This window comes from Anoplopoma fimbria, chromosome 2 (genome assembly GCF_027596085.1).
Source record: "Anoplopoma fimbria isolate UVic2021 breed Golden Eagle Sablefish chromosome 2, Afim_UVic_2022, whole genome shotgun sequence".
NCBI lineage: Eukaryota > Metazoa > Chordata > Actinopteri > Perciformes > Anoplopomatidae > Anoplopoma > Anoplopoma fimbria.
The window spans coordinates 19157357-19184005 of NC_072450.1; the positions used below are offsets into that span (position 1 = coordinate 19157357).

At 40.0% G+C, this 26649-nt stretch overlaps 1 protein-coding gene across 1 annotated transcript in view; it reads left to right on the plus strand.

The window, feature by feature from the left end:
• Positions 1-26649, plus strand: part of sbf2 (SET binding factor 2) — an 82262-nt gene that overhangs the window by 32182 nt on the left and 23431 nt on the right. Inside the window, 14 exon segments of the mRNA XM_054608553.1 lie at positions 3370-3507; positions 3933-4043; positions 5320-5425; positions 8828-8960; positions 10146-10254; positions 10607-10720; positions 10866-10943; positions 11335-11448; positions 12297-12425; positions 12691-12789; positions 12963-13167; positions 13389-13498; positions 14234-14383; positions 20022-20090. Coding sequence (XP_054464528.1) covers positions 3370-3507; positions 3933-4043; positions 5320-5425; positions 8828-8960; positions 10146-10254; positions 10607-10720; positions 10866-10943; positions 11335-11448; positions 12297-12425; positions 12691-12789; positions 12963-13167; positions 13389-13498; positions 14234-14383; positions 20022-20090 — 1665 coding nt within the window.

Sequence of the window (26649 nt, forward strand, 5' to 3'; positions counted from 1 at the left end):
ACCATAAATTTCTGATTACAACAGATTTGTTTGGACGCCTCAATTTTATACTTATGAATGATCTCATTAATGTCTCACCCTGCCAAAAGCCCACAGAATACCAAGCTAATTACTTCACTGTGTTTTCCTTTGTCAGAGGCCTTAAATGACTCCTGTCGCTCTGCCCGCTGTGACTCCACATCCTTTCACATGTGGAAAGCAGTCGTCAATCACACTCTAGTTGATCAGAAAAGCATTTTTCAGTTAAATTACAAATGTGGCGGTGTACGAGAAATATGTGCCAGCTTTTAAAAAGTGGTAGAGTAACTTTGGAGAATCAATACTTTAGTAGTCCATGCTGTCCTCATCAGCTTGTTGTTTGAATCGCACCATAATTACAAACATTCCTTTGTTTGCACAACTGGACACATTTTTCCAAAAAGCACAAGAGGAGGAAGGTTTTAGGGGAAATTGTCACTTCAAAGGGAGAAAATGACCAAAAATAGCCCAGTTGTTAACTGTTATGAGGGTTTCTTTAAGAGCCTACAAACAGACTTTTCATTGCCCAACACTTGTTGGTCCCTCAGCTGGATTGAAACCTAAATGCTCCCTGGTCTGTTTTCTGTCCTCTCACATGGGCTGAGTGGAGGGAATATGAGTTGTTAGTAACAACAAATTTAGACCTGATTATGGGACCTCATGTTTTTGTAAATGTGTCTTTGTTAACGGTTATCTGTGGAATGGCAAGGCTATTTGTGAGTTGTTTTTAACACACTCCACGTTTAATGTTTAAATTAGATTTGCAGGAACAAAGAAGCTGTATAAAAAGGCCCTAAACCTCTTTCTTTCCAATAGGCCATCAGGGGGCCACTTATCTGGTTGCAAAAAGAAATCTGATTGAATAGAAGTCTATGAGAAAATGACCATAGTTCTCAATTGGTTTATGACCTCAGTAACAATTATAAACATGTGCTGCTAATCTCAATCGATAGTTCAAAGGCTTGTTCCATACAGCATGATGTTCTTTTATTAAATAATTGTCACCATTCAGAGTAAGAAAGACAATAAAGCTGGGTATGCTTTAGCGCGTAGCTTGCTTGTGATTGACAGGCTGCTACCACGACTTTGTCCAGTCTGGGAGTTGTTTTTGTCTGAGAACTTTTTCCTTTTTATGGTGTGTTTTCAGTTCATGAAAGTTAATTTTATCCTTTTTGGTCGCCTAAAAATGTTCCACGTTCAGTTGTACTTAGCTCCACCCTCTCGTGTCACTTCTGGTTGCAAATACCAAGATGGTGACGGCCAAAATGGCGAACTCAAGGCTTCAAAGCGGTAACAAACAAATGGGTGAATGATGACACGTTGACTGTATCCACTCCTTAAATACTGTCTTCACAGTAGAGCGATTTTTTTTTTTTTGCAAGAGAAGCTTGATTACAAATTGCCATGTAATCCTCCATATATATCTTAATTTCTTACAGTCTTACTACCTTCATTTTTAAAGGACGTTACAGGATTAACAGACTGGTTAAAAGAAGAGGGCGATAAACTTTAATGTCAGCATGCACACCAGGCCAGAAGCAAGAGGCTGTGATTATTATTATTATTTAATTTTTTTGCCAGTTTTTTGCCAGCATTGTAAGGTGTATATGAATTTACAATTACAGTTTACAGTAATTGAGATTTATGTGTGTCCAAGAAACAGACTTGATCAAGACACATGTATGCTTTGTGTTTATAAATACAATATTATGAAGACTTTTGAATTTGATAGCCCACCTTTTTTTGTTGGCTTTGTGTTAATTGTTTTATCAGGCTATGTTTGGCCTCATCCGTCATGTTCCTGTAAAATAAACGCAGCTTGCTGGATTCAGTGTATGGCACGGAGGATCCTCTTTAAAACAGGAGGGTGTTTTAACAACCTTTCCACTCATCTTTATCTACTGTGTTGGATTACAGGGAAAGTCCAGACAGGCGGCAGAGGAATGTATTTTGTCTTATAATTGACCCAAATCCTAAGAATAATGGTGAAATGTGACCCCCATCTGAATGGGATATTTTGAACCCGTACCCTTGGTCCAGAGACACCGAAGCTCTTAAGGCATGTTTTCACTGCCTGGAGAAACATACCAGGTTGTGATAAGGGCTTTAGTTAGGAATGAGCACGGAGAAGTTGGAGTATTAGTGCTCTGATAGGGCTCATGGTTCCCCGTTAGAGACAATTAAAACCAGACTGAAGCTGCTGCTTGTAGGTTAAGGTTGTCGGGATTTGCGGGGAGTTAGATTATGTGTTTGATCAGAGCAAAAATTACTTTATAGTGTTCCTTTGGTTTGACTTGCTGTAAAATGTCATCATAATGCCAGACTGTTGTCACTACATATCTGGATGTAGTTCTCTTTAACAGGACAGTTATGCTTGTTGCAATGTTTAATTCTGATCATATAATTCCCCAAAATTCCAAGCATTAGAGTAATAATACACCACACAAATTGCACATAGAATATGTGTGCAATATTCAACCAATTCCAGGATAGAAGTGATTTATTATTTTGTTATCACCAATAAATATTATTTACTGTAAATTACATATCTTACCTAACATAATAGCAAAGAATCTTTTTTATTGTCTATTGTGTCTCTGATGTTTTACAATCACTGTGTTAGTGTGTGACTCAGGGAGGGATGCAACATTAATCACCTAAACTCATTTTGGCTCTTCTCTGAGAAAATGTACTCATGATTTTTGTTTCTTTGTAGGCGAGATCTTTTACTATGAACTTCATCGTAATTTTAGTAAATCTGTCAAGTTCATGGATGTCTCCAGCGGTTTGAGCAGCTGTGCTGAATAAGGACGGATTGGGAAAGGCTAATTAATAGTCTAAACTTTCTCGAATGTGTTGTTCGTCTCTGGAGACAAAGCAGTATTTTTAGGATGTTTTGGGGTTGATGCTATAACTTGGTCTGATGCAAGAGTCAGTCTTGGCTATTTTTGTGTTGTAGGAGGAATTCAATTTACTTTCCATTACTTTTACTTTCAAGCCTATTTCGTGACTAACCTCTCAAATGAAACTGGAAAATTGATTGTTAGACTTGTACAAAAGTTGGTTCATCAAACTAAGTCACAGCATACATTACTCAGTATTCCCACTGATCACTCTTAATGTTGGGGTACACCTGTTTTTTTTTTCTTCCACTGGACGATGTGCAAATACCACATGCGATGTATAGTTCATGTCGGACGTGTGCCGGACAATGTTACGAATTTAAGGCACGTGGTGTATTCACAAGCTAAAGTAGGAGCTCAGTGGTGCTGGCATGCTCTAAAGTACATTTCATGGCACTGTGTTGAACTCTTCAACTGGAACAGCTTTCTTTTCTTTTTTATGTTTCAGGGATCAAAGAGTATTGAGGCTGATGATGAAGATGAAGATGAGGAGGCAGAGGAGGATGGCCTGATCCAGCCAGCTCAAGTGTTTGCACCAAAAAGTCTCATTCTCGTGTCCAGGCTGGATTATCCCGAAATATTCCGGGTAATAAGACACCATATGATTAAATCTTGAATAAAAAATATTTTTCTGTCTTCTTCAGCAGGAATACTCTGAATTTTTGTCAAATCAAGGCTTTCATCTTGTAGCTCTGAGATGACGCATATCTGCTTTGTACTGTCTTCAAAATAAGGCCATAGTTTGCTTAAGCATACGCACGCAATTCAGTGAAGTAAATGAGATGTAAGCACCTCTGATCTTTTCATCACAGCCTGAGTTGATCACAGGTTTTGCAGACACACGGTCGGCCTTGTTGGGTGCTATAAGAATAAACTGCTATTAAACCTTAACTACATGTCACAGACAACATTTAACCGTGAGCTGTAATACTGATGACTATATAAAGTAGTTATCCTCTCTATCTGTCCATGTGTAATGACTTTGTTGTATTTCACATGTTGTCCTTCCAGGGGTGCTTGGGTCTGATCTACACAGTGCACATCGATAGCCTGAGTTTCCCTTTGGAGGGTCTGGTGGTCAACCTCTTTACATTCCAGGTTCCTGTTGCTGGTGGATCCCAGGTAAGTCTTCACTGAGGCGAAGCATGTCCAAAACAGTCTACCACAGACTGTAAGACATCTCCTTGCTGCTGGCCTCACTGGCTGTTCCTCACAAGGGGGCCAAAGATCCAGACCAGTGGGGCTTAGATAATGTAATGTCTGTCCCCTTTGACTTTGACTTGATTGTTTGTGCAGCTACTTAAATGATTTATGTTCGCTGTGCAGCCAATCAAGAATGTCATGTTCAGATGGTGCCAGAGATTGTTGTCCAGCCACAGGCAGTAATTTTCTGATACATATTCGTCATTTTTTCCATCATGTTGCGTCGAGCAAAATACCTCAGTCTAGAGTATGACAGCAGAGCTCTTAAATTATGCTCATAACAGTTAAGAGGGATATTTATTAAAAACAACAAAACATATATATATTTTTTTAAACATTTAGTTTGCTGCCGTTTGGTGGTCAAGTGTCAGAAGGTGAGGATATAAATTCAATGAACCAGGCAATAGATTATGTATTTACACCTTTGAAAAACACCTTAGAGCCATCATATGTCTCAATCATATTGAAAAATGTTTGTACATTTACAACTGCCCCTGGGAGAAATACTAATCACTCAGGTAAATCCCAGACTTTGTTTTAGATGATGGCTACTGTGCTGTAAAAGGGAAGAATTTGCCCTGTACCCCAGAAAGACAACACTTAAATCACAAATCCTCGAAGCTGCCTTCGGGCAGAACCTCAGCAGTGGAACAGACTAATTTGTCAAAACAGCCCCTAGTTAAACATCTAGGTATTTCAAGAATTGGATGAATGGAGACCCTGAGATACCTTTCATTTTATTTGCACTTGACTGATGAACTTCACTTTTATGTTCTACACCTTAAAGGTATCTTTAACTTTTAACTTCCCAGTACCCTATAATGTGAATTATACACCATTTGAAAGACTTTTATATCTAGAGCACAATTTTTTTATCACTAATTTAACTTGATTAATCATATTTTACAAAAAAAAAATATTTTTTATTTATAAATATATTTCATTAATGCAAGAATCTTTTTAAGGGATTCTATGATGGGGCTTTAGCTGTGCGCTGCGACAGTTATATGTTCAACTAATTCAGTACTGCAACGACAGCATCTGCATCTTTATTTGATTCAACCACAGTACCCTCAGCTATAAATCTTAATGGATGACTGCCAGTTCCAGTACTGCTCGGTCCCGTAGACCTGATGGCCGTAAACATTTCCATGACTGTTTTCTGACCTTTACTGCTTTTGTTTTCCTTTTACAGAAGCTCTTTAGCCTTGGAGCAGGAGACCGTCAGCTCATCCAGACGCCTCTGAACGACACGCTGCCTGTCACATGCAAAAGTGTTGCTCTGCTCTTCCAGCAGCTGGGTGGGTCCAGACTCTTTGATTAACTACTAACTAGTAATCATGAGACAGGATGACTATACCATGACTGTATAACTGTTTCTCTGCCCCGTCAGTTTTTTGTTATGAACATGAACCTTGCTGTAGAATTTATTGAATGAACAATCATTTCTACCTGCAGTCTGTCACGTCGGCATAATATCCCATTTATTTGTTAAGACATTTTGTGTTGTTGGTTGTTATAATCTGACAGTTCTCACAGAAGAACATTCGTCTTAATCACATTAGTGGCATCGTCTTAGTTGATTAAATTAAGCAGCTTTAATGTGTGTGACACATTTCACATTCATTCGGTCTTGATCCTTTCAGATTTCTACAGGCTGCATTCTACTTTGCTAATCACATGGTGGTAAACTGCAGCACTGTAGGACTTTTACAGTAAGGAGACTTTAGCAATGAGCCATTAAGAACTTGGATTAATTCTACACCAAATTTGTCTGAAGCAAGCTTATGTGGTTTTCGCTTTGTCCCATCAGTGTTTCTGTAATCTTGTCTGGGCAAGCACATGATGAAGATTTGATTCAGTTTGCTGGTTTCACATTGCCATGATTGCTCAATATTTTAAGACTGTAAATTGTTTGCACGAGCAAAACATGCTTTGTCAAAGATATGACATGCCCGATTGACCATGACTCATGGTGCTTGGAGGGTGTATCCATCACTTTCCTCAGCCTTTGAAAATTATGGCTTGGCATAAATCATGAACTGAGCTATTGGACATTAGATTTTTAGGTTATTTAAGAAGAATTTGTTTTAGTTTACTTTTTGCAACTCTAGGCATACATCTGTTTGAACTGAGTGAAATGAATATGATTCACCTGAAATTTGATTTGTAATGGAAAGTTGGCCCTCATTTATCCTCATTTGATTAGAAGAATGTGATTCAAAACAGAATGGATTTTATTTCCTGAGTGTATTAACACCATCCCCTGTTTTGTTTGGACAAAGTGATGAACATGCACATGGGGGGTTCTTGCACGATACACGTCATGCGATCAGTTCTAGGTGGATGTCATGCATTTGTAGCCAATCTGGATAAACAAAACAAAGCAATCTTGACTCAAAACGTGGCCATGGCCTGTCGATCCTCATAATCCTGTTTCCATTATCAGTACAGTACATTATGCAGCACGGATAGTCCTCTTAGCGGCTACAGGGCCATAATTATTATGTGTTTGAAAGGTGCATCGTTGCATCAATATTTGACGTTGTTGTTAAAATACTGTAGTGATAAATCACGAACTAAAAACCACAGTTTATTCTTTTTACCCTTTACAGACCACACAAACAAGACATAACCTTTTATCTTAATAGGTAGTAGATATATTTATTTTTCTTTTAACCTTTGGACAGAGTCAGGCTAGCTGTTTCCCCCTGTTTCCATGTTGAGCTATGCTAACTGTCTCCTGGCTGACAGTGTAAACAAACATGACAGTGGTATCATTCTTTTCATCCAACTCTTTGCAAGCCAATAGCCGTATTTAGATATGCATACTGCAGAGTGTAGGACCATAGACACTAAATGGCTCAGGCTACTAAGTAGCAAATTGTTGTAATGTGTTGTTAGCTTTGTCCTTAACCCCACTTTGAATAACTATTCGTATTTTATTCGTTTTGGACTTTGTAGCAGGACAAATGTATGTATGAATCTCGAGCTGTCATGGCATTTTGATTGAAAGTGACTGACAGACGTAAAAAAACCCAAAAACAGTCAGCTGGTCAGCTACACGACAGCAAGTGCATTATATCCACTCATTAGGTCATCCTCATGTCCATATAAGGACTGGGGAGTAGCTGTGCAGGTCGTCAGGTCGGCACATCATTCTGTGTGCACTAATCACCCGAGTCACCAGAGAGGAATGTGTGTTAAACATGTCACACTGCACAGGAAGTGCTGTCCCCCGGGGCGAGATTAAAACGGCCATCAACAGCCTTGTTGTTTGTTGTTTGTTGCCTTTGTCTCTCCTGCTGTCCGGGGATGTTGCTGTCACTTTTTATTTAGGGCTCGGAAGTGCGTTGCTGTTTCCAGAAGATAAGTAAACACCTGAAGCTGAGGTGTGATTATGAAACAGGAGCTTCAATAGTGACATGAGCGAGGAACACTCAGCATTTTACCATGTCTATACAAGATGAAACAACTCATATGGTTTGACAAGTCTGTTCACCTAAAAATGTCATACTTTGCTGAGGCTCCTGTTCCGTTTCCTGTTTATCACTGAAGTGCCTCACTCAGACAGGCAAACATCCAGACTCAGCGCCCCCAGTGGAACTGATATGTCTGCCAGTGTTCCTCTCCCTGTATCACTCCAATGTGTGACGAATTGGTCTGTCAGTTGCTTGATAGGAAACAATAACAGGAACTGTAAACTTAGAATTCTTCCTGATTGTCACGTCGGTATTTGAAATATTATTTATACTCTAGACGAGTGTGTGATTTCCTTGGTTTTCAGAGATGAGTTTTCCTTTAGGTTTCTATTCAGTGTTTCACATAAACTGAGCCAGTTTGGTCATGAAAATGTGTTGTTTTGCCATCGTAAGCTAGCAGGTTTTTTCAATAAAGCAATGGTCAGATAGCAGATAATGTGAAGATTCTACAGAGCAGTGACTCGTATTTTTGAAGTTGTTTTGATTGATAAAGAAATACACTAAAACGGTTTAATGCATATTAAGAAATCTCAACAGTGTTGCAGGAGCAAAAGTAATTTAGTAGGAATTTGTTTTAAATACATAAACTATTCATGTATTTGCCTTGAGGCACAAAAGAAGTGCGGTGCTCACCTGCCAAAGACGCACTGCAGTGGCATGGTTTTCATACAGTGGACCATTTATTCAACAAATCAACGTGGCTGCAGTCACCTGTGCAGAAGAAAAGTGAAAGCTCTACTCTGAAATAAAGGGAAAGTTGCAACGGTAGTGTCAGGCTTTATTCCTCAGCTCAGCCTTTTTGTTGCTACATAGGCAGCAGTCTGTTCTGTAATTTGGCAATTAGAATTAGTTTCGGATCAACTCCACCAGATTTGGAGTCATGCATCACCTTCTCCAGCAATGGCAGACCCATTGCCCATTACCCCCCCAATTTATAAGTAGCACTACAACCTCCTATACAGTATTAAGATTGAGGTGGTTGGTCTGCCAAAACTACAAGAAAAATTCCACAGAATATTGTTAGAGTAATCACTCTTGAAGCTGTTATGGATATAAACAGAACTCCAAAAGGAATATTGTGTGAACCAATCTGTGTTTGAAGTTTGAAATCCTCCACAAATAGCCATGAATGTTTGATGAATGATCCGCAACAATGTGGCAGTAACATACCAACAAATACCTCATTCATTTTTTTCTCTTCTTGTTGCTTTTTTGTTTCAGGAATCCAAAATGTTCTAAGCCTGTTTTGTGCAGTTCTGACAGAACACAAGGTTTTGTTTCACTCCACCAGTTACCAGAGGCTGGAAGAGGCGTGTCGCGCTCTGGAAGCCCTCATGTTTCCCCTCAAATACAGGTAAGCATGTGTTCGAATTCTCATGTGACTTTCCACTAACAACTCGGCTTGTGTCATGACTTCCATGGCTTGTGATTCAACAGATGATTAACTTTGTTCATTATTGTGTTGAGTTCTAGAAACAAGTATATCTGAATAATATAACTCATTAAGATCACAAAATTTAACCTTGTATATCTAGTACATTTTTCCACTCACTTTTCAGAAATCACTTCTACTGGAAGTGCCTTTTACTCGTACAGTGGTTAACTTCCTTACCTCTTTGGAAATAATGCATAATACTATCAGTCTTGCAAAACACATTTTTTAAACTCAGAGTGAAGTTTAGAAGTAATGTTCCTCCCTTGTATTACATTTCCAGTATTAAGGGATGACACCGAAACTAGTTGTACTCCCGGCAAGGACAGGCTCAGGTTGACATTATAAGCGTCTGACAACATTATGGAAAGATCCTACCAAGAGATAAAACATTCTTATTTACCTCCCGCTTTATCCGGTCTGTTTGTGACAGTATTGCGTGTCTCACTCAAAAAGTCTCATTGTGAGATCTACACGTTGTCAGAATCAGCTAAATATTCAGCCACGTCAATGGAAATCTTTCAGATAATGGCCCGTTATCTAACTATTTGAACACAGTGTTACTTGTTTTCTCCATCTGCTGTGCTTTGACAGCAAGGCAAACTTTAAGAATATATAATAATAATAATAACAATAATACTGATGATTGGTGAATATGATAATCCTGATCTTAATAAGTAATTCAGTGTCAGTATCAATATCATCATGTTTGTTTCTTGTTCTCACAGGCTGCTTTATATAAGTAGCACACATTTATGCGATTATCTGACTGTTCCCTCTTCCTGTTAATCAATCATTCTGTCATTATTGATGCTCTTTTTCAGCATTTTGTTATGCCTATATATCCTGTGAAAGCAGCAACAGTCTCTTATCATTATGCTGTATATCAGTATTGAAGTAATGCCCATGTTATGCAACCCTAGTTTCTGGTAAATGATGATGTTAAATTTCCAAAGCTTCTTAATGTCATTGAAAAGTGTATGAACATCATGTGAAGTATATTTTAAGCTCTCAGTTGAACACTCATTTCTCAGTTCTTCCCGATCTGTCTTCCTAGTCTCATTGCATATACTGTGTATTCACTGTTATGTCCTCTCCTGTGTTCAGTTACCCGTACATCCCCATTCTGCCTTCACGGCTGCTGGAGGTGTTGAGCTCGCCCACTCCCTTCATCATTGGAGTTCACTCCATGTTTCAGACTGAAATCCAGGATCTGGTGAGTGAAGATGTGTCTCACACACACAGAACTTGAAGATCCTAAATTGTTGAATGCTGTCAGACACCTGTGAATCATTAACAAATATTGGAGTTTTTATATCTTAAACGTCAGGATGAATTGTGATATTTTAGGACTTTCAACTGACCAGGGAAACTTTTATAATAACAAATACCCCTTTGGTTTCAGGAAGTTTTTACACAAGAAGATTAAGTAATCTGCCCTTAAGCAAGATGTTTATTTGACTGGTTTCGGCTAATCCTCGTCAGGCATACGTGTCGTTGCTCACAGCACTCCCTCCAGCTGCAATCAAACCACCTGACCTGTCTGTGTTTTATGTGTGTTTAACCAGTTGGATGTTATTATTGCGGACCTGGATGGAGGGACAATAAAGATTCCTGAGTGCATTCAATTGTCCCTGCTCCCTGAACCTCTGTTACACCAAACACAGACTTCCTTGTCCCTGGTAAGCACAAACATACATACAACTGCAGCCCTATTATTTAAATTACCAGAATATGATGACATTTGAGAAAGCAAAAAAATAATTAATTCACGAATGAAGAAATGAAGACAAGTAAATAATCTGAAGAAACATTTATTCTGTGAAGGTTTTGCACCCTGATCTGGAGATAGCAGACAATGCATTTCCTCCACCTCGCACTGCTCCCTCCAACCTCAAGTTGTTGGTAAGTCAGCATCACTATGACATGTCCTCCTTTCATTTGCGTTCCTCCAGATAAAAAAAAAAGAAAGTCTCTTATCGGCTAAAGGTTAGCGTTGAGTGGGGGCACTAACTGACGGTAACCCATTACCCTTAAGATAAATAACATGTCGTAATGTTGCGTAATTAACTTATCAGACTGCATTTGTGGCATAGTTGCTTAATGACTCGTTTTTATGTCTGTGTGTGTGTGTCTGTCTCTCTCTCTCTCTCTCTGTGTGTGTGTGTGTGTGTGTGTGTGTGTGTGTGTGTGTGTGTGTGTGTGTGTGTGTGTGTGTGTGTGTGTGTGTGTGTGTGTGTGTGTGTGTGTGTGTGTGTGTGTGTGTGTGTGTGTGTTGTGTGTGTGTGTGTTCCAGGATAAGGAGGTGAGGGCCGTCTTTCTCAGGTTGTTTGCACAACTCTTCCAGGGCTACAGGTCCTGCCTGCAGCTCATCCGCATACATTCTGAACCCGTTATTCACTTTCACAAGGTAAGATAACAACATGATGGAATTCCCAGTGCTGAAATTACAATTTTGCAAAAACCTTATTTTACAATATGTGACCTTAGTTTAGACTAATTTAGCAATTACTGTGCAGAAAACACATTGTTCTTTTTTAGCTGCCAGGAATGTTTTAGTCCAACAGTGAGGGTGAAATGACGTGGAAAGAACTGACAGATAAACCTGTCAGGGGTTGTGTAAAGTGTGTTTGGATGTGTGAGTATGCCTGTAGTTTTAAATGTGTTGCTGAGGCTCCATGACTCTTTCGTGATGCTATCCTTTTGTTTATGCAAGCTTCGGACACAGTCCTGTAACCTTGGGCAAAGCCCGGCAATGAGCCATATGAAACGTATTAGGTTTACATTTTTGTTTTGTGCCGAGGTTTTTGTTTGTTCTTGTCTGTGATGTCTCCACGGTAACCCCTCAGCACATCATCCTCAAAGTACCCCACATGGATCACATTATAAACAAATGCTCGGCTTATTTGCCTGGAACTGCTGATGGGGGGGAAGGCTTGAGTGAACTGTGTTTTATCTCTTCAACCCGCAAGCACAAATAATTATGCGTAAAGTAAATGAAATTTATTTGCATGTAGTAATTTATCACTAGATTTGTTCCCCTTTTTGTTGCTGCAAAACGTATCCATGATTTAAACTATAAAAGATGCTGGTCTCAGGCCCCCTTGCTGAGATGTTTTTGAACATTTCGTAATCTCATTCTAAAGTAGGCTGTGATTACTATGCTTGTTTTTCAGTCTGCAGCAAATCCATATGAACAAGATTACATTGCTGCCATCTGTGTGCGATTGTAACTGATCTTTTTCTGACATTATCCAGACTGCCTTCCTGGGCCAGCGAGGACTCATTGAGAATGATTTTCTGACCAAGGTTTTGGATGGCATGGCCTTCGCTGGCTTTGTCTCAGAGAGAGGTCCGCCTTACCGAGCCTGCGATCTTTTTGATGAGGTACTGTACCATGATGCTCCACTTAAAGCTCAACTTTGCCCTTCACTTTTTTGCTGTAAGTGGAGAAGTTCATACACAACGTTTTTTGCACTAGAGCGACTATGAAAAAGTTTTTTTGTGGACTGGTGACATATGGACGATACTCTATCAGTATTGATGGTGACCTAGTGATGCTGCAGGAACACTGTGATACTTTTGGATGTATTTTCGAGATGATCCACCCCTTTAATAGTGAATATTACTGTTTTTGTTGTGTGTTTTGTAGCTGGTGGCCTTAGACACTGACAGCTTTAAGGACGAAGAGGTCAGCCCCGCCAAGCTGCAGAAGCACATCAGGGCATACTCTGAGCAGCTATACAGAAATGTAAGACTTCATGCAAACAACAACAACTATATCTCCTTCGTTGTTTTGTGTTGTGCTGTATAGGACATATGTCCTCAATTTAGAATGCTCTGCACATGTTTTGCTGTATATCCACTGTACATACAGCTGTGTATACTAATAATACAACTGGTTCACTGGCATGTGTACTATAGGAGAACCCAAACCCCCACATGGCATTCCAGAAAGTGCCTCGGCCTTCGGAAGGATCCCACCTGCGGGTGCACCAGGTCCCCTTCCCCCCGCTGGATGACGAACATGTGGAGAAAATGATGCAGGAGGGTGTGGCCAAACACAGCAGCGCACCTCCTTCTACACGACCTGAGAGGAAGTGTGTTGTACCTGCTGGACCACCCGTCGGTAGGTTCAACTTTCAACTGCCTGATTGTACATGCATACCGTTGTGATGAGGATTTACATACCTGCAATGTTTCTGTTAAATCTCTTTCACAGTGATAGCTTTACCATAACGGGTATCTGCAAAAATGTGTCTTTGACTTGTGAAAAAGCTCTGATGTTTGTAGCAGATGTAGTTTTAACCTGCTGTCATTCCTCTCCTACTCTGTCTTTCTCTATTCTAGTTTCCATTATGGGTAAGATTGGCTCCGTGTTCAACAGCGCTCGCAGGCTGGAGGTGGTGCGGAGCTGCATTTCCTTCATCTTTGACAACAAGACTCTGGAGACTGAAAAGGTGATTGTCCTTCATCAGGGAAGCTCATCAACCTTTAAACAAGCTCATTAACTGAAGGCATCTTTGCATTACACCGAATCAGCACACCGTTAAGGAGCTGTAGATCTCTCCTCACCTTCATCATCCTCATATCTTCCAGCTGCCACACAGAAATAGATCGGGCCTGTAATCAAACACTCCATCCATGATGCAATAGTTGTTGTTTCTGTATCAGTTCTTGTCCTCTCAAAGCTGTAACACTCCACAACGATGTCCTTCATTGTGGCCCCATGTTTGGGATTCTACCCAATACGCATCCATTGTGTTTAAACTGGGATTTTTGCCACTAACTTTATGGATCCCCCTGGCTTCATATAGGAGTTATATAATCCAGGCCTGCATTTCTGTGCAAATGTAAGAATGCATAGCATGTATCCTCTGAACCCCCCATGAGCCTGTAAATCCTTTGCTGCCAAATGGTCATTAACCATACAGCAGGTCATAGTAGCTGGAAGTGCTGTGTTGGTACAAAGTGTTGCTCTAAGCAGTGAATAGATAAAAAAACTAATATCTTCTTTATTCAGTATTTCACAAAACAAGGGCCTGCTTCTTTAAAAAGCCTGAAAATCTCAAGCAAAGTTTTTTTTAACTTGAATCTCTATTTTCTAAACAAACTCTCTTATCAGGTCAGCCACTTTATTAAGAGGTTTATGTTTCTTTTATAAAACCCCTCTTTGTCCACCTTTCTCTAACTAGGCCCTGCCGGCTGCACTGCGCGCACTGAAAGGCAAGTCAGCACGCCAGTGTCTGACTGAGGAACTTCGTCTTCATGTACAGCAGAACCGCGCCATACTGGACCACCAACAGTTTGATTACATCATTCGTATGATGAACTGTGCTCTCCAGGTAAGTCATGCCAACACAAGTCATGGACCCTTTCTACTGCAGCCATACTGACACAAGCACATGGAGTATTGCTGTTGTTGTAGAAAGTCTAGATTTTTAGCAAATGAGTTGAAAATAACTTTGTTAATCAAACTTTCATTAATTTATTAAGCAACACATTACCAGACATTCTTCCATTCCTCTTCCATGTTAAATGTTTCTGTTTATCTGTTTGATATCATTGTAAATTGAAAAGCTTTGGTTTTTGGACTGTCAAAAATCTATTTCACGATTTGGCCTAGGAGCGCTAGAAAATTTGGATGTTTATTTCTGACATCTGGTAGACTGAACATTCAATTGATTAATAAAGAAACAAACCCCACACATGATGCAACATTCAGTGAAATTGCATCGCACCTCAGTAACTGTGATGTGCTGTAGGTTGTCATCAAAATGATATCTGTTTTTACTGTGGAATATTTTGATTTTCATTATGTTGATCAGCTGATAAAATAGCTTTTAACTTTAGAACTTTGTATATAAGTTTCAACTTTTTGAATTTTTTCAATTCTGTTTCAAACAGGAATATGACCATAACTGTTTTTGTTCAATGTGCTTATTGAGTTATTCTTAACATAATAAAAATAGAACATAATTTTTTTTTGAAAAGAAACTTGTTGAAAGATTAATTTAATACATTTTTTTCGACAGTTTCTTCTTACCAAGATTTCGACCAAATTTATATTTAAAACTGATGCCAGAGATCATTGTACAGTGATACATACATATCTGTTTTTAGTACAGTGATACATACATATCTGTTTTTAGTGCTGGCTGAACCACACATTTACATCAGATTGTATGAGTTGTGGTTGGTTCTAGTTAAACATAAGCAATGTGTAAGTGTGTCAGCACATGTATAGAGCTAGCATGTCCATCCCTTTTTTGCTTTTTTTCTCTTAATTTATTTTAACAACAAACTGACAGCATGTCGCAAGGCTGAGCCCCAACGACGCTGCTCGTTGTTTATCAGACAGCATGTTTGTCTCTTTCTGGTGCCCTCATGCCTTGGTTATTGTCAAAGCGAGTAAGTAATGTGTTTTTGTGCAGCTCATAAAGACTCGGTGAGGCTTCACTCAGCCAGAGCAGCCGGGTCTTTGTTGGTATTACCTCATGTTTTACTGCCCCAATAAGCCCTTTCCAAGGATTTTTATAATTTTAAGCAGTATTCACAGAGTGCAACTTTTATGGAGTGACTTTAGATTCCAGTCGTCTCCCCCCCCCACACACAAAAAAAAAAAGAAAGATTTAATAGAAGGCCAATTAATCCCACCATCTGCCTGGGCCAAGGACATACAAAGTCATTTGACATGTCTTTTGCTCCACTACTATAACGTCTACCTGGCAAGACTCCTGACATGCAAATTTAATTATTTATGTCTTTCCACACATGCAACAAGACGTGAAAATAAAAGCTTGTTGCATCATCCCTTTTATGCCGCATGATGTCTGACTGTCGTTTCCAAGATGTCTGGATAAAACCACCATCTCTTTTACATGGCTTCTTTAGTCAAGACCTGTATTATAGTCTAAATTAGTTTGATTGTCACATTCTTGTGAACATTCCTGATAACGAGGCAGCCAGTGTGTCTTTTTATGTGTTGAATGAGATTCTGATATGTTAGCATTTGTTGGAACAGATTGATATAGTGTTACATTTTTTTAAGAATTGTTCCAAAGCGGGCTATTTTCTTTTGACCATACCCTTATTTACCACACACATTTCTACAATACAAAATGAGAGAGGTCTGTCCCACCAAACTTTTGAATTAGTCTATGATCTATATGTCATAAATGCTGCTGAAAAGTAAATGAAAGTCAACCACACATGGGTAAAATGTTCTAATTTTACACATAGAGATGAGATTTGATGTGGTGCCAAAGTGACCTCTTCTGTAAAAAATGTTGCTTGTTTTTTGTATAATGACAGCATGATGCCTCATTAGGATTGCTCCATGTTGATGTGACACATTGATTTTCAATGACATCATTGTAATGAGGCTTACCACAACATGTAGTGTTAAACTGTTAACCTCAGGCTAAGTGACGGTTCTGTTATCTGGTTGCAATCAGTGTTTGCAGGGGAGCACAGCAACAGGAAGCCGGATGTAGTAGAAAAATGTACAATAGGTCAAAGGTGAAGATATTAGTATGAGGTGCTACTGTACCTTGTTGGTACTTTTTCTTTCTTTCTTTTTGTTTTTCTGTAATACATAAAAAAAGAAATGTCGGTAACTTCTCTGGAATGAGTTGATATGTTCAGAAACTGTTTACAGTGACACATTTAAACAAATATGTTGCTCATTTGTGATATTTTTCTGTCATGAATCACACACAGTAACAACCCTCATTAGGGTATTTGAGTTAATTGCTCATCTATTTGTGTGTGTGGGTGCACTGGTCAGTGCTGCAGCTTCTAGAAGTAATTGTTGCGCAAACCATGTGGGGGAATGAGTCCTGCTGTGGATGTATCCTGGCATCCCAACCATTTCCTGTCAGATAGGATTATGAGCCCTCTGCGCTCTGCTCTCTCATGGCCCAGGGCCTCATGATGCTCAAAAACACACTCTGACTGGCAGTTAAATGTGAGAGGGATTAGGGCGGGGGGTCCATGGGAAGCGGCCGCAACGGCATCGAGTCCATGATTTCTGCATGAGCTTGACCGTCTGATGTGCTAGAGAGCACGTTACACACAGATGTTGTTGGAGAGTACGAGGCAATTTATCTGACTGACTGTCTGAATCCCAGAACTGCGAGCTGATGAAGTGGAGTACGTACCAACTTAGTCTGTGCTCTCTGTTCCCTGTGAAGTCTGTCTGCTGCACTTTAATCACTTTGAACATGTTCTTTAATAGTGAATAGATGACTTCCTTACATTTTTACATTATTTACATCATAAATTTGTCCCTTTGCTGTGAGAACATGGCCTCTGTCTGCCTTAGTGGCCTTGATGAACCGCTTTACATAACATGGTCACTGGGAATCTGAACTGGGTACCATTCCCATGTTCTGATAATTGTTTCTCAGGACGTCCACCAGTATGACCAGGTAAACATGTGCTTAGTCACATTTCATGCTCTTGCTATCAGGACAACACAGAGGTCAACTATGCGGCTTAATCCTCTTCCTATTAGTGATTCAAGCAGCAATTAACATTGATAGAATCTGAATTGAGACATTTCTCTGTGTCAATTGCAACAAAATTCCCATAAAAGAATGCCCTAGGTGTAGGTTCATTTCACTGCTTTCCTGGAAAATGGCAACTTCTCTGATACACAGGAAGCTGCTTTTTGTTCACATCCCCCGGTGTTTCTGTCACATGCTCATGCTTCTTGTTTTTTCTCGCTGTATACGTGTCTTGAAGCATAATAGCTATGTTAGTCATCATTGATTATTATAGCTCCGGCAGCTTCAAGAATGTGGGAATAAATGGTGAGACTTACAGTAAATAATAGGAGGAAAGGAAGACGGCAGGTAGTCCAGGCAAACAGAAATGTGGGGGCACACAATGCCCTCTTCTCCCTCCATTCGTGAAATCCCAAATAAAGCATTTAATGTATTTTCCCGAACCTGCAACTTGTGGCTCTATTAAGCAATGTTAAAATGAGTGATCCCCAAATAGTATAATACAATACCTTTACTTTTATCAAGTTCCTCATGTAATGCTGATGGACTAGAAACAGCTCTGCTTAACTTCTCATGTTTCACTTTCCATTCAGTCTTATCTCAGACCTGCTGTAGATTTCACTGCTTATCTGTTTGCTTAGTTACAGTAGTTGACCTCCAATTCCTTTGAGCTGTTACTTAGCCTCTCTGTCTGCTCACAGGACATTAAGGTGGAGGTTTGTAGGTGATGTATGTGTAGCTTAAGTAAACCTGATTCTAAGTACTTTATATGAGATATGACATGTCGATACAGCCTCTGGACAAAGCTTTTCTTCATCTGAAACATGACAGCAGGCTTTTCAGCCGTTAAAAAAATGTCTGTTGTCACAAGTTTCTGTTACAAAGAACCAATGATATGCATCGCTGAACTTCACTCTTTTTTTGTTTTCGGAATAATACTGGTTTGTTAATTATTCACACTTTTTCTGCCTGTGCGTTTCCACTTGTTGTTCTATTTTGACTGTGGTCCATGAACTCCTGTGACCTGCAGCATTGTTAAGGATGCTGGTAAACAATGCTTTGGTGCCGCTCCAAGCTGGAACATTTCACCGCAGCCCAAATAACTGCAAAGAGAAACACAAGCGACAAGAATAATAAAACAGAAACTATGTTGCTTAGTTGACGGGGGGCCAGGCTTTCATGTGTCGCTGTGGAACTTGTGTTTTGCATTTTCTCTCCTCTTTACATTCTTGTGTGTGTGTGTGATTACTTTGAGGGGGAGGAATGTTGGTAACAGAGGCCCCAATAAAAGACCACTATCAGAAAGTGCAGCATTCTTCTCCCCTATCTCTTCGTCCTATGTGAGGTCCCACTGAGGGTTATGAGGTGCGGCACCAGGTCAGAATCAGTGCTGCTGTTTGCCCAGCAAGGCAATATAGTTTCCTCTCGCAATTCTCATTTACAGAGTTCAACAAATAAAAACAAACAAAGCTTACCAGAGATAAGTACCAATTTCCTGTGAATTAAGTACTTTTAAATCCAACTTGCGTCCTTTTCTCTTATTCTGCTGTTCTCAACGTTCCCTGCGATCTCTAAAGAAAAGTTATATTTGGGCCCCTAAGTCCCCGGCTCTAAGCCCCTTAATTTACTATTCATCTTAATACCGTTCTCTTGAAAGCATCACTAAGCCCCACATCTTTTGGCCTGAAACAATCTCTAATACGTAGACACTTTGGCATGATGTGTAAATGTCAAAGAGGGAATATTTTAAACTATTCCCTGATTTAACAAAACAAAACAAAATCAAAAACAGAATTCAATTTGCTTCCTGGCTAGTCATGCCTTCTTGATAAATGGACACAACATGTTATGGCAAAAACGAAGGGTTTTTATGCAACGCCTTGCGATGTTCCTCAATGACACTTATAAAGCAATCTAGTTCAAGAATGTTAAACATAAAATTACCAATAAATTGAACGCTGGAAGGCTCTGACAATTGTGTCAAGGCAGGGATTATATAAGGCTATTGAAAGCATATGTCCTAATATTGGAGAACAACAGAGTTAGAGTTTAAGCCAGGCTTCTTATTTTTTTTGCATTGCCTTGATATTTAACGGGGCAGGGATGTCTTTATGTAACAGGAAGTTACGTTTGCTGAAGAAAGCGTGTTGGCCCCCCCAGTGATCTCCCCAGATCACATCTCTGCATGCAAGTTTCCAGCATTGCATTATTCATGTAATGAAAGACAAACAGATTTGTGTAACACCGTAGCAATTCATAAACAACTTCCACATATACACAATGTTGCAGCAACAAAGTGGTTCTCTTTGGGTTACCAAAATATTTTCCTCTCAGGCCTCCGTTTGTGTGACCTCTATGTTGCTTCTTGTTTTGGGACTCCAGTGAAAAAAAGGTGTTGGCAGAGCTGTGTAACATGTCTTCTGCTGCTGTGCTCCGCTCTACTCTCACGTCTCCCCTGTTGTTTGACCCACAGGACTGCTCCAGCTCGGAGGAATACACGGTGGCTTCTGCACTGCTGCCCCTGTCAACAGCCTTTTACAGGGTAAGGAAATGAGTAAAAAAATAGGATGGATGTGAGTGCAGAATGCTTCTGTTTCTCAGAGTGTGGAAGTGTATACGCCCTATAAATAGTTCTCATTAAAACACACATTGCAGCTGCTGAAATGTCACCACTCCAATATAGAGGTGAGGTGAATTGAATTTTTGACAGATTCAAATTTGAAAATTTAACATACATTTTTAAAGGCAGATTGAGTAGAAATCATTGGTTGCGGTTTGTAACCACAACATTCTCAACAACATAGCTTATCTTTTTCCCAAATCTTTAAAAAACAAAACAATTTAAGGGATCATAAATTGTACTTGTGTGTTATGTGTTTGTGTAAAATCTGCCAATATATTGTTGATAATCAAATATGGATTTTTGTAACTCTCATAAATATATATTAGTGTCGCCGAAAAAAAGTCCAGTACCAGTCGGGCTCTAATGAACACTGCACTGCCTCCTCTACAGTGCAGTGTTCATTAGAGCAGGGAAAAGCCAGGGGAAGGACAGCATTATCAACCTTTAACCTTTGCTGATCCGTAAGCATGGACATTCACAGAACAGCATGTTAAAACAACCATAACAAAATGTAGAGGTTGGGACATGGCCTTTGGTTTCTAAACCACATAATCAACACAGGGTCACTGCATTGTTCACCGCAGCTATGTTCCCACAGCTTGCTCGTTGCTATGGGGACCGGCACAACTGTCCGCAGTGGCTTTGTGTTGGGTACCAGTGCCATACCCTGATGGGCTAGACTGGGACCTGACCTGCTCTCTACCACCACATGACTCATCCAGTTCACATGCCACAGGCTGATGCAACTCCCTTACATAAGCCTTGAGTTGTTTTTCTTGTTTCTCTTTAGGGCCTTCAGTATTTAAGATGCATCATTTATGTCCGTGTTTCTTAGCTTAGAACATGCTTGTTTAATCAAGAATGTGCCACATCAAATCCATTTCTGTTTTAGAAAACTATCCATTCATTTCTGGTTGCAATTCTGACGCAATGGAGTGATTTCCTGCCATTTTAGATTTAAGATTATAAATCGTTTTTTTTGTCTGGCACTGACGGCTCATTAGAGGGAAGAATATTTTGAGAATGCAACCGATTTTCCCCCTTGTTATTTACGGATGAACTGGTGACAAGCTCGCGCTCTGCCTCACCCAGAGGGGTGAAAAGTTAAGTGAGGTCAGGAGGGAAACTGCCAAAATATTCTGTAATCTCTGGTTTAGTTGCACAAAGATCATGCAGAGAAAATGTGAGAAAACAAAGCCTGGTAATGGAGCATCCCAGCAGCTGTCATCAAGTGTGTGAAGACATTCATGATCCTTATTTGAGTATTTAGAAATGCAGCCTTACATGGTGGGTAACATGAATGGGATGCCTTGATAATGCAAAGAACAATATGTACCATGACACTTCAGCATACATAACCATCTCATCTTTCAGTGGCCCCTCACTATACATCCACCGCTAACATGAAACTTATACAACAACCTCACAACCATTGCTTATACGTTACAGTAGTTATGTGATCTACTAACAGTGGGGAATACATTATACAGCAAATGATTAACCTGTCCTTGAATCTGACCAGACCATGAAAGTTATTGAAAAAAAATGTGAGAGTTAATGAACATGGCATTGTGACTTTGAGAACAGGTTGGGTTTTTTTTTTACATCGAAAGAGATCGATATTATTGATCGTAGTGCCTGTTGACACCCAAGAAGGCCTTTTTTTTCGTTCACTGTTATAAACTTTGTTGTGTATGTGTCTTAGACTTATATGTAAACTTATATGTATATAATATTCAATACTGCCCAAGAGGCCTACTTTAGAGGTGGTTTGGTTGTCCTGTAGTGCCATTGTTTAAGTGTTTTAAGGAAGGTCAACTTCTTGTAAATGTTACTAGGAAACTATGTTTTCTGCTTTGAATCAAATCATTGACCAGCTCAAAACTGTGTTTCCTGCTCTGAACCATTTAATTGCATGTTGACATTAATCTTGAAAGAGTCTCATAAGAACAGGGGATGTATTTGCACTTTGACTTCTATACGGTTATTCAAGTGTTACCCAGTAAAGGCGGTTTTCTGGGAAATTATTTTTTTTAAAACAACTTAATTGGAAAATACAAACCCCTCATACTGCAGCTCTATCTTCTGTAGACTCTCCCACAAGACGAGCATGAGCTTCAAACGGTAACCAGTATGAGTGCTAGTCATTCATTTAAAAAAATCATCCAGACTATGAATGTGATCCTGATGCCGTTACATAACAGCAATTCTATGAGAACTACTGTCCTGTTTTTGTTGCAATGCCAGTAAAGCCTTTAAAGCCCTTTGAGATGACATTATGTGATCGACAACATTTCAGAGATTGAGAGAAAATGTTGCTAATAGTTTGGTCTTCTTCTTACTGAAGCAGTGAGCAAAAGGCTGAACTATTGGCAACATTTTCTTTCCATTTTTGAAAAGCTTCTTCAGTGTTTGATAAGTCTGTCATCCTTTTTTTGGTTGCTTTCAGAGTTGGCAGTTTTTGCCAATGATGGAATAACAGCTTTTTCCTGGAGGATATTCTGCCGTTGAATCAGGGTTTCATCCAAGGGACGTTCATGCACATCTGCATTTGAACAACAGCCGATAGGAACGCCCTCTCTCTGAAATGACCTGTGATTGGCCAAAGTTGCCCGTAACTAGATTTTCTAAAGCCTAAAAACAAAGTCAAGAGGAGGTTTAGCAGTATATTTTTCCCTCAGACCACTAGGATTACTGGTTGTCAGAGGCAACAGGTAATTCTAGTTGTTTATGTTATGCTATTGCATGCCAAACACTGGGCACCACACATTAAAGACTCTTGGTTCAAGTTCAAGAGTCAGACATTGGTCAAGTCCCTGTTTGGTATTCTTGGCCAGACTTTGGCAAGCTCACACTGTGGTCATACTTACAGTGGTACTGTCCCCATGGCCCTGAAGTATCCAGGTCGGGGAACGTGGGAAGCTCCCCTCGCGCTGCAACCATCTGTTCCCAGAATCAGCTCAATTGAGACGGACAGTGTTTGGTTTTATTTGTGGCTACATGTTGACACTGAACAGTTTTATGCAATTGACCCACATTTTATATTCATTTGTTTTACTTCTCCATTTCTTTTACCTCTGCTTGACCCTTTTTGGATGTTTTGCCCAAACTGAAGCACTTATGGAAATGTGTTTGATAGACGTTTGTTAATATTTCAGATAGAAGGAAGATATGCAAAATATCTTTTGGCCTAGATCTTGCACTGATGGTGTCATTTGGTCCGTGTAGGTAAAGTTTATCTAAATGCCACACAACCTTTGTACAGTGGCCCTTTGTTAGAGTTGAGGATTTACATTTTGTTGTTGTAATCTGCCTGGACAGTTCCTCTGGCATTCATTATCTAGCGGGGGGTGGGTTTATCAGGAGATGAACTGGTGTCATTGACGTCTGGGTTCGTTGTTATTCTGTCCTTTGCCGTCCCACATTTCTTGATCCATTATAATATGTCACCAGAGTAAGAGCCTCTTTCCGGGGACAACACAGATTGGATATGTAATATACTACTGATTGTAAGTCGCTTTGGATAAAAGCGTCTGCTAAATGACTGTAATGTAATGTAATGTAATGATACAGCAGCAAGTGAAAAACCCAAACACCATTCTCGAAAACGTCCATGTCAAGAACACTTGACTGTTAGCATTCTTTCATCCATAGTTTATACATGGAGGGATTTGGCGGTTCGCTCTCTGACGGCTCACCATGTCCTCGCGAGGAAAATTACGTACTGCCTGAGCCTTTTATATCTGTCCAGCTCTTGACCTACCGTATCTATGTTTACTTTGTTTGGGAACATTTATATTGCTCGTACATTGTGTTTTTACACTGATATGGCCTATGGATGCCATGATGGATTTGTTTACGAGTCTGACTTTCAGCTTGTTTTTGAACAAGCATTGTTTGAATAGAGAGTTTTCATGATTTAAGGATGGGAGTACTTTTCCGCACAATACACTGACTCATGTAGAATTGCTAAAATGAGGAGATGGATTGTGTACAGGTCAGGCATGCGTTATCACACAGGATAATGACTGTTATGTATCTAAAATGCAGGAATGCTATGCATTTTTCCAAGGCACTTGTAAATAATGTTGCTGCCCCAAGGCCGGTGGCGTATCAGACAAAGCAGTCAACACTCAGTGTCTAAACACAAGTATACACTCCCTTCAGAAACACGCATCGTCTCTCAGTCTCTGGGAGACACAGTTGACATGTGTGAGGCTGAATGACTTTCCAGCTGATGTTCGGAGGCCGCAGTCAATCATACTGTGAACCTTGGGATCATGTCCCAGAGTTCAAAACAAGATTCCAAATCCTGATAGCCTCATTCCTTTGACGTGTACACATCATGTTCTCCTTTCTGTCTCCCCTTGTGGTTTTCCTGCTTGTTTTTCACCCATTCTGCTGTTTTTCAGCCCTGCATTCCTTTTCTTAACTAGTCACACAGCCAGATGGGTCTGATAGCGCTGATAGTACTCCCTCCTTACCCTTCATCTTCACTTCTCACCTTCCTTTACTCCTCCCTTTCCTGTCCCTTCTCTCCTTCCCTGTCCTCCTCCTTGCCCATCCGTCTTGTGGATGTCTCTTTAGGCTCTGTGTATTATCATATTGGGAAGAGATGACCTCGGTCAAAATGACCTGCACATATTTGACAAGTCAAAAAAGCAGCCAGGCTGAGGATAGACGGCTTAGACAAATCACGCTCAAATCCTCCCTACACAAACATACACACACAACCACACAACATCTGCTGCAAGACACGTAACACACACCCATGACAGAAAGGTATGACCGTACTACCCAAATGACTTCCACAACTTCTTACTGTGTGTGTCACCATTTATTTACAGCCTTGTTTCATTCAGGTCCATTCTTAAAATCGGACCTCTTTGCAGTCAGTGAAGAGACCACGTGTTCCACAGTCCGGTCCCAGAGTTTGTCACATTATAGACTCTCTTGAAACATTTCTAGCCACAGCAGATTTGTCATCCAGCGTTTCTCTGGCCTAATTCCCATACTCAATTTATGCTGGTATGCTTGGGTCCTCTGATGATAGCAAAGTGTTATCAGCTCTATTTCTGGAGAGCAAACAGTTCATCCAAACAAACTCCCATCCTTATTTTGCCACATGATTTAGCGCAACGCTACACTCTGGCGAACCACTAGGGTCTCTGAATTTGCAAACAATGATCTTGGTATCAACCTCAAAATAGAGTATTTTAGTAGTTTTAAGTTTTCCAAATTTCCATGTAATAGGCTTTTGTTTTTTACCTGATAAATAAGACTGAATTGCCAATTTGTTTAAGGATTCATTAAATACATTCTGGGGGGTACATTTCTTGTGTTCTGTGTTTATGTAACATTTCCTCAAAAAATTGGCTTCATTTTTGTTATTTGCCTTCTTCATTATTTGTGTAATAACAAGTTAGAGAATTGTTTAATCTTTCAAGACCTTTCCCCCCATTACTTACATTTTTATGATCAATTCTGTTCAAAAGCTCAATATGTCTGAATCATAATGAAGAAAGGTTGATTCCCACACTCCCTGCAGGTTATCTGCTGTCTGGGCATGAGCTCTCTGTGAACCGCCTGTCCTCCCAGCTCTCCTCTCTCTTGGACTCTGGCCCACCACACTGGGAATAGAGCTGTTTTGATTCTGTCTGCTGTAATTACAGTGACCCCTCTAGTTCTCACCCTTCAAAGGCAAAAAATGAGGAGAGATAATGGAAACCACTGTATTGTGTCAGGCTCTGGGGAGAGAAATCAGAAGCTAATCAAATAATAGGCTTAAGTTTAGTCCTGGCCTTCAGACTCTGCTGGTTGATGGACAGTTGGTGATTGTTGGTTTGTTGCTAACTGTGCTAAACCCCAAAGTGCTCCCGCTTCACTTAATAGCAGCTGACTGATCCTAAAAATGCTTAAGATGGGTTAACAGCAGAGGTCAAGTGTCACGCTTGCACCTGTAGTTTACAGTATTGGCCAGCATTACTGCCTTTAGCTGAGCACTGAATGGTATGTTCTCTCTAGTAGCTGTTTTTGCAAGCAGCAGGTGCTTTACTCTTCAGGCCGCACATGAAAAACAACAGCACTGCTTCCAAATACATCCAAACACAGTCCGTTGCTCCATTAGGGTTGTTATCTGTTAAAAAGTTACGACTCGCAAGGAAAGATTAATGTCACTTTAAAGCCCACGGCTGACTTTTTAGTGTTTGTTTGTTTTTTTCACCACATTTTGGCAAACTTCTTTTCCAGAGGCACTCACTGAAGCCCAAATTGCAAATACCCAATGAGAAATAAACTCGCACTAAGTCTGACTACCCACAAGTAGAGCGAGGGCTGCAACGATTACAATCCAGTGGGTAACCCAGGAATGAACACAAATATTGCAGGCAGAGGATATATTGACTTAGACAGGAGCAGCTATCAGTAGAAATAAATTAAATATAAGAGAGACTAATATGATCGGAGCGTATATGGCTTA